Source organism: Plasmodium gallinaceum, assembly GCF_900005855.1.
Source record: "Plasmodium gallinaceum strain 8A genome assembly, contig: PGAL8A_v1_119, whole genome shotgun sequence".
Taxonomy (NCBI): Eukaryota; Apicomplexa; class Aconoidasida; order Haemosporida; family Plasmodiidae; genus Plasmodium; species Plasmodium gallinaceum.
The window spans coordinates 1,231,439-1,240,217 of record NW_021628276.1 but is presented as its reverse complement, the minus strand read 5'-3'; the positions used below and the strand labels follow the sequence as shown (position 1 = coordinate 1,240,217).

The window sequence follows — 8,779 nt, the reverse complement described above, 5'->3', positions numbered from 1 at the left end:
TTTTTTTTTTTATTATCTTTTTTTTTTTTTTTTTTTTTTTTTTTTTTTTTTTTTCTTTTAATTACAATATATATAATTAATTTTATAATTTAGATTAATTAAAAAAATATTTCTATTAAACTTACAAGTTATATGAAAATATTATTGTATGTTTTTATTTTTTTAGAGAACACAAAAATATATATATAAAAAAAAAAAAAAAAGTTTTCTAAATGTATCTTCATATTAAAAATAATAATAATAAAAAGATGTATAAAAAAATTGAGAAAAAAAAAAAAAAAATATTTATTTTTTTGATATTCGTATGGAATGATAAATCATCAAAGAAGCTATATATATAAAAAAAAAAAAAAAAAAAAAAATACATTTTTTATGAAAAAATTTTTCATTATTCTTTTAAATATTTTTACTTTAATTAAAATAATTCATTTTTATATATTTCAAATTTTTTTTTTTAATTGTTTTATTCACATAAATTTTTTTTTTTTTTTTATTATGGTTATTTAGTATTTTAATAAAAAAGAATAAATGAATTGTATATATATTAAAGAATGTAAAAACTTTTATAAAAAAAACATATTTAAAAAAAAGGTTTAGAAAAAAAATAATAAAATAAAACAGAATAAACATAAATATATTTTACATATATAAAAATAATTAAATATGAAAAAGAAAAAAGAAAATATATATATATTTCTCCAATAAAAAAAAAAAAAAAAAAATTATTTCAATAAAATTACATAAATATATTTTATATATATTTATTATTTTTACTTTCTATATAAAAAATATTTTTTAAAAAAAAGGAGAAAAAAAACAGTATATATTTATGTATACATTATATGTATATAAATTTAAATTATTTAAATTTCTTGTATTTTTTTTTTTCTTTTATTTTTTTTTATTTTTTGAATAAAAAAATTTAAATTTTAAAAATATGGATAACAAAATTGAGGAACATCTTTTAACAATATTTACACAAAGTGTATCAAGTAATTTTGAAGAGGTAAAGGCGAGTGAAGAAAAAATTAATTCATTATATAATGATAGTAATAAAGAAAATTACATTAAAATTCTTCTGAAATTTATAATGTATCCTTATAATGAAAAAAATGAAAAGAAAAATTTTTATGATAAATTTTTAAATAAAAATGTTAAAATAAGTATATTAATAAGTATAAAAAACTATATAAAGAAAAGTATTCATAGCAATCTAGAAAATGTAGAATTAAGTAATGATTTATGTATAATAATTAAGCATATATGTATGCATGTTTTATTAGATATAAAGAATGAAGAAATCAAAAGTCTTGAAAAATATTTTTTTGAAATATTATTTAATTTATTTAAATATAATATTTGTGATGATTACGATTACTTATTATTTTATATTATTATTTTATATATTAATGATTATAATATTGTTCGTTTAATTAATATTTTTAATAATGAAGAGAAGAAAAGTAATCCTGATGCTTTGAAAATTATAGAATGTATAATGTTATACGTAAGAAATAAAGAAATATTACAAAATATAAATCAAGAAAATTTTTTTATTGAATACAATAAATTGATTGAAAATATTGAAAATATAAAAGGAATAATTAATAATAGAAATAATTCTTTAAATGATGATATAATAAATTATATAAATAATACAAAAAAAATTTATAAGTCTAATGATCAGTATAATCTATTCATGTTAAATGATTACTATCTTTATAATTTAGAAGAAACTGCAGAACTAAATAATTCATTAACTTCTAATTACTCTATTGATATAAATAAAAAAAATTCCTTAAATTCATTAAATGGATTTGATTTTGTTGGTAAGGGTAGTATTATAAAAGATTATAATAATAATATAAAACTATTATCTGTTTCAAAAGCAAATATAATTTTTAAAAATATAAATATTTCTTTTTTTAAAGACAAATATTCTGCTCTCAAAATTATTAGAAAAATTTTAAAAAAATATAAAGATAATGATTATGTATCAAAATATGATTTGAAAATTATTTTAACACATATTGAGTACCCGATAACTTTGTATTTCATTTATTTATATAATAAATTTACAGAATATACAAACTTCATAAATAATAAATTAAGTTTAACTAATTCATTTTCTACTACCACTAATAATACGGATATTAATGAAGAGATAAATATTTGTTTTTATATGATGAATAGTATATTGATGAACATTCATGTTTTTTTAAAAATATTTTATAATATTAATATAATTGATTTACCTGAATATTATGAAGATAATTTTGATATTTTCTTTAATATTTTTTATAATTTTTTATTATATGATATCAACATACTAAAAAATTATTTTAATCACATAAATCTGTTGAAAAATATGAAAAATGATATATCCTCCTCGACAGGTTTTTCAAATAAGCAAAATATATTTATGAATACAAATGAGAAAAATATATTTAAAATAACCAATGAAGATTTAATAAAATTAAAGAAAAATTTTGAAGAAAATTTGTTAAAATGTAAAATTATGATCACAGATATTATAAAAATAATCTCAGAAAATTATCAAGAAGAATCTAAAGCATTCATAATAAAATTAATTTTTTCTTTAACTCAAATGTTATATAAAGAAGAAGATAAACTTTTATTATGCCATAATTATAACTGCTTATCGTCAACTATTAAATTAATTCATCATATGAATTTAGAAAAAAATGATTTAAATCCATATAAAGATAAAGATTTTTTAGAAAAAATAATAGAACGTGTATTACACCATATTAGATTAAAACGAATAGATATAGATGAAATAAATGAAGCAGATCTAGATTATTTTAAAAATGATCTAAACAATGTAAATTCATTTTCAATTAGATCAACGGGTATTTATTTTTTAAAAACTCTTTGTAATAATTATTTTGATATATGTTTTCCTATATTAGAGTTCCGTATATTATCAAAAGATTCTCTTATAATTTCATCTGTTAATATATCTAATTTAAATAATGATGGTATGAATAGAAATACGGACACTGATTTGATAATAGATAAAAATGATACTTTTTATGATGCTTGTAATATGGAATATAAAGTTCAGTTAATTACTTGTTTAAATCAGATAAATTTAGCACAAAATTTTTATGAACATAATTTAAAAAGTGTATTAAAAGAATTCATTATGTCTATTAGAATGAAATTTTCTAATTTAGACAATTTTTGTTATAACATAAATGATTATAATTTTTTAAATCAACATTTGAATCAAACAAACAAATTTGTATGGTTAAAAAATGAAGAAATATTTAATTCAAAAAACACTATATATTTACTCTCTATTTTAAAATTTCTTTTAAATAATAGAAATATATGTAATATAAATACCGCATTAGATATATTTACTTTTTTGCATTTTTTATTATATAATGAGAAAATAATGATATATAGTTATTCTTGCTTATGTATAAACAGATTACTAAATCAGAATCTGAGTGAAGAAGTTTTGAATATAATTTTTAATAATACCATACCAAATATCTTAAGTAGATTATTATTTTTATTAAAATTTCAGATTTATAATAAAACATTAAATGAATACATTTTAATTACTATATTAAGAATATTTTTAATATATCCAGAAAAATTATCAAGTTTTTATGTATCAATTTTATTAATTATTGATAATATAATTAAAATAATAATAAATGATACTCATAATCCATTATTTAATCATTATTTATTTGAATTGTTAACTATAATTATATCTTTAATATATAAATCTGGAATTCCAGATAATATAAATCAAGTAGAAAATGTTATTATAACAACCTTTGCACAAATCTTACAATTATATATTCATGATTTTATTCCATATATATTTCAAATTTTATCTATAATAATAGATAATACTAATACAATTCAAAAAATTCATCTAAAAATTTTGAATAACTTATATGAAATGGATTTATGGAAAAGTACAATTGGAAATGCTAATGGAATAATTTGTGTTTTAAAAAGTTTTTTTAAAAAATATAATTTACTTCAAGATATAATTAAAAATAATATGCAACAGTTGTTTAATATTTATCATTACTGTTTATCTAACAAAAAATTATCTACAGATTCTTTTCAAATTATTTTAATTATTTTTACATTTTTACCTGTAGAAGCTTATCAATCATTTTTAAAACCATTATTTGTTTTGTTATTCACTTTTGTGCAACAGTATAAAAATGATATTATTAAAATTAAAGTAATTCATTCCTTATCTGTTTTTATTTTAAAAACTGATGTTAACATTTTTATTAACACTGTGGAACAAATACAAAATGGTATATTAATATATTCTATATTTTTAAAAATATACATTCCAATATATATATAATTATATATAATTATATATTTACATATCATAATAATATATATATATTTATATAATTATATATTTACATATCATAATAATATATATATAATTATATATTTATAAATTTGCTAATAAATTTCTTTTTTTTTTTAGGTTTAATCTTTAATGTATTAAAAAGTTTATATATGCCTATATTAGATAAATTAATAAATGTGAATGAAAAAATTATAATATTTTTAGCATTAACAAAATTAATAAGTAACGAAAAAATTAGAAATGAATCATTCGTTGTAGAAACTCTTAATCACTTAAATAAAAATATTACTAATAATGAATTAGTTTTAAAAAAAAGTAAAAGTCAATATATAGATGTTGAAAAAGATGAAATGGATAAAAATTTTGAAGTTACATATGTTAAATTACAAATGATTAATAATGAAAACATTAATGAAACAGTATGAAAAAAAAAAATAAAATATACATACATATATATATATATATATGAAATTTTATTAAATTGCATCTCTTTTATTTTTTTAATACAAAAATAAAAAACATATATATTTTCATAATATTTTTAGGTTTTAAGGGATATAAATATCAATGAAGAGTTAAAACAGAATTTATTTAATCCAGTTTTTATGCAAATTTGTCATAGTAATTCATATAATAGTATCCTTCAATTGTTTAATAATTAAAAAAATATATTAAGGAAAACATTTTTCATTAAACTAAATTTTTTCTTTTATAAATTGTTTTTACATTTTATCTAAATTATACCTTTTCCTGTATGAAGTGTTTTTTTTTTTTTTTTTTATTATTATTTTTACATAAAAACAAAAGAAAAAAAGTAGTATATATAACATATTAATATAGATAAAAAAATTTATGAATTTATAAGAATTTTATAAAAAAAAAAAATTAAAATTTTTTAACCTTTTTTTTTTTTTTTTATTTTTTTTTTTTTATATACATATATTTATCTAATGTTGTTTTTATTATTTATTTTTATCTATGTAAAAGAAAAAATTGAAAATTATTAAAAAAAAAAATGTAAAAAGAACTGAAAATGAAAAATATTATTAGAAAAATATATATACATATATATATATATATATATATATGTATTTATAATATTATCTCATTAAAGTATATAATAATTTTATAAAAATATTATGAATAAAATTTTAATGAAAAGGTTGGCTTAATAATATTATTGTAATATTATTTGCCATATATTATCTCATTATATTATTTATATATTTTTCTCATACATATACTCTTAAAAAAATTTTTGTTTTATGGAATAATTTTTTTCTTTTTTGGTTTTATGTATATTGTAAATATATATATATATATATTTTATATATTTATATATATATATATATTTTTTTTTCACTGTTATAAAAATATAATGAAAAATTTTTTAATAAATGTTTTAAGTAATATTTTTAAAGAGAGAAATGAAAAAAAACTAAAAAAGTTTTATAATTTTATTATTAAGAACAAGAATAGTGTATATTTAAATGATGATGATGTATTATATCCATTATCAACTATTTCATATTTTTTAAATTATTTAGAAAATGAAGTTGCTTATTTTACAAATTCTCACAAATATTCATCTAAAAATGGTGAAGAAGAAAATAAATCATTTGAATTGGAAATAGCTGATGTTAAAAATAATAAAAGTAAGAAGAAACTTTACTTTTCTAATTTAAAAAATTTTTTAAATTCTAGTAGAAAATATTCTAATCTATTTTTTGATGTTTACTTGAAATATATTTTATTAGAAAAAAAAGGGAAAATTAATATAAAAAATTATATGTATTTATTTAATTCTTTATGTTTATTAAATTATGATGAACAAAAAAAAAATTGTAAACATATTTTTGAAAAAGCTTTAGTAGAAATTATAACAATAAATGAACATTATTTAAATCAAAAAAGTTTATACAAAAAAGAAAATGCATCGTTATCTACACCTATAGATAGTCAAAAGATATTAGAACTACTTACACTTATAAACAAACACAATACAAAATTAGAAAAATATGAAATTAATTTTGATCTATTAAATTTATTTTATCTTCATCTGTTTAATTATCTATTTCATACTAATTTTTTTGTAATAAATGAGTTAATCAAAAGTATTAATATGAATAATAACTTATTTATAAAAAATTTTAAGAGAACTAATATTATTACTTTTAACAGAAACAAAAATGAGAAAAAAGTTATCAATGTAAATTATAAGGAAAACAAAATAAATATAAAAGAATTGAAATTATTTTATAATTTTATATTAATGGATTCTTATAACTTTTTAAGTATAATTTTTTTTTTAAATAAATACAATAACTATAACTATTTTATCATAAAAAATAAAAATGAAGATATAAGTTTGAATAATATAATTTCTATAATAGAAATGCAAAAGATGCATATATTTAATTCTTTATTTTATAACCCATTTTCAAAAAATCAAAAAAATATATATGAGTCGATCAAATATAAAATAAGAAAAGAAAAGAATGATGATAATTTAAAAACATTTCAAATTAATGAAGAAAAAAATACTTTTCTTAAAAGACAAGATAAAAAATACAACAATAATAATGATATCTTTAATAGATTGAATAACAAATATTTATACAAAAAAGTATTATATTCTACAAATTTATTAAATAGTAGTGTTAATATAATGATATGGGAAGTTTTTTCTAATAAAAACATGTATTTTTTTAAAAATAAAAGAATAGTTAATTTTCTCCTTTTTCAAAATAATATAATAAAAATAAAATTTCTTAAATTCATATGTTTCTCTTTAATAAAAGACTTTCACATATTGAATTATTTTAATAAAAATATATATAATCACATATGTATATATAAATTATGTATTTTTTTACAAAAAAAATATAATAATATTGAATTTTTCCAAGAGATATATATTTACAATAAATTTTTTGAATTCATTTTAAAATTTTATATTTCTTTTTTATGTGCTAATAATATATCTTTTCTTCTCTTCGTTTATTCTAAGAACAATTTACAACAACAAAAAAAGGAAGAAGAAGAAGAAAAAGAAAAGGAAAAAAAAAATAGATTAATTAAATTAATAAATGATGAAATAATTAAGAGAATAAATAAATCATCAATTGAATTAAGTAAAGACGAAAATTATAATAGCTACCTAAATAATAGTAATACAAGTTGCTTTATTATAAATAATGATGACAACAATTATGAAAAAAATAACGACAATTATTTAATTAATAATGATATATATATATTGAGTACTCCTAATAATTTTAATAAATATAAAAACCATTTAAATATTAACAAAAGACATTTATATAATATTTGTAATTCATATGTAAAATTAGATTTTTGTGATGAAAATTTTATTAAAATAATTGAAAACTTTACAAATGAAAATATACATAAATTAAATAATAAAGATATTACTGCTGCTGTATATTTCTTTTCTAAAATAAATTATAAAAATAAAGATATTTTAAAAAATATAATGATACATATAGAAAATAAAATTTATAATTTCCATTTTAATGAAATTCATTTAATATTTAAAAGTTATTTTAAATTAAAATTCTTTTTTAAAGAAAGCATTATAAATATATTAAATCATTTACTTATTGATATTTATACAATTTATTTTATAGATCATATAAGAAAAAAAGAAAATTATGAATGTGAAGATAAAGAATTCAATAAATATTTTGATTTTTTAGAAGAATTCACAAAATCTATTAATTCACTAAATTCTAAAAAAAAAATACTTTTTACAAAAAAAGGAGGAAAATTAGAAATTTTCATCGATAATTCTACACTAATTATTAAAGAAAAAGAGATACATAAAACTTTTTTAAAATATAAAAATTATAATAGTAAAGAATTTGTAAAAAACATTTTAAATATCTTATATATACTTTCTAAATATAAAATAAAAAAAAATGTATTATATGATTCCCTTTACATTTTTATAAAAGAAAAAAACAACCATTTATTGCACATTTTTGATTGGAATAATTTAATTTTAAGTCATTGTAAAACTAATTATAATGCAACTTACTTAGATAAATATATTTCCGAATTTTATAAAATATTAAAAGAAATAAAAATATTAAATTATAAAAATATATCAATACTTATTTCTTTATGTTACCAATTACAAAATATGAAAATAAAAAATAAAATTTTAATTTTTGATTTTCTCATAAGTAAAATTGATATCAACACATTATCTTCTAAACATTATAACTTACTCAAAATTTCCTTTCAAAAAATAAATCATAAAAAATCATATTTATTTGTAAAGAATATTTGAAAAAAATTTATTTTATTTTTAATCTTGATTTTTTTATATTTTATTCAATATTTTTTTTTTTTTTTTTTTTTTTTTTT

At 14.7% G+C, this 8,779-nt stretch overlaps 2 protein-coding genes across 2 annotated transcripts; both read left to right on the top strand.

The window, feature by feature from the left end:
- Positions 1-937: 937 nt before the first annotated feature.
- PGAL8A_00445900 (conserved Plasmodium protein, unknown function) lies at positions 938-5,049 on the top strand (the record flags this gene model as incomplete). The annotated part of the gene is made up of 3 exons (XM_028673205.1): positions 938-4,319; positions 4,505-4,806; positions 4,933-5,049. The coding sequence occupies 3 exons, from the start codon at positions 938-940 to the stop codon at positions 5,047-5,049; spliced, it is 3,801 nt and encodes a 1,266-aa protein (XP_028529681.1).
- A 632-nt stretch (positions 5,050-5,681) lies between these two features.
- Positions 5,682-8,702, top strand: PGAL8A_00445800 (conserved Plasmodium protein, unknown function; the record flags this gene model as incomplete). The annotated part of the gene is made up of 1 exon (XM_028673204.1): positions 5,682-8,702. One exon carries the CDS (start codon positions 5,682-5,684, stop codon positions 8,700-8,702), a length of 3,021 nt encoding a protein of 1,006 aa, XP_028529680.1.
- Between the last annotated feature and the right edge of the window lie 77 nt (positions 8,703-8,779).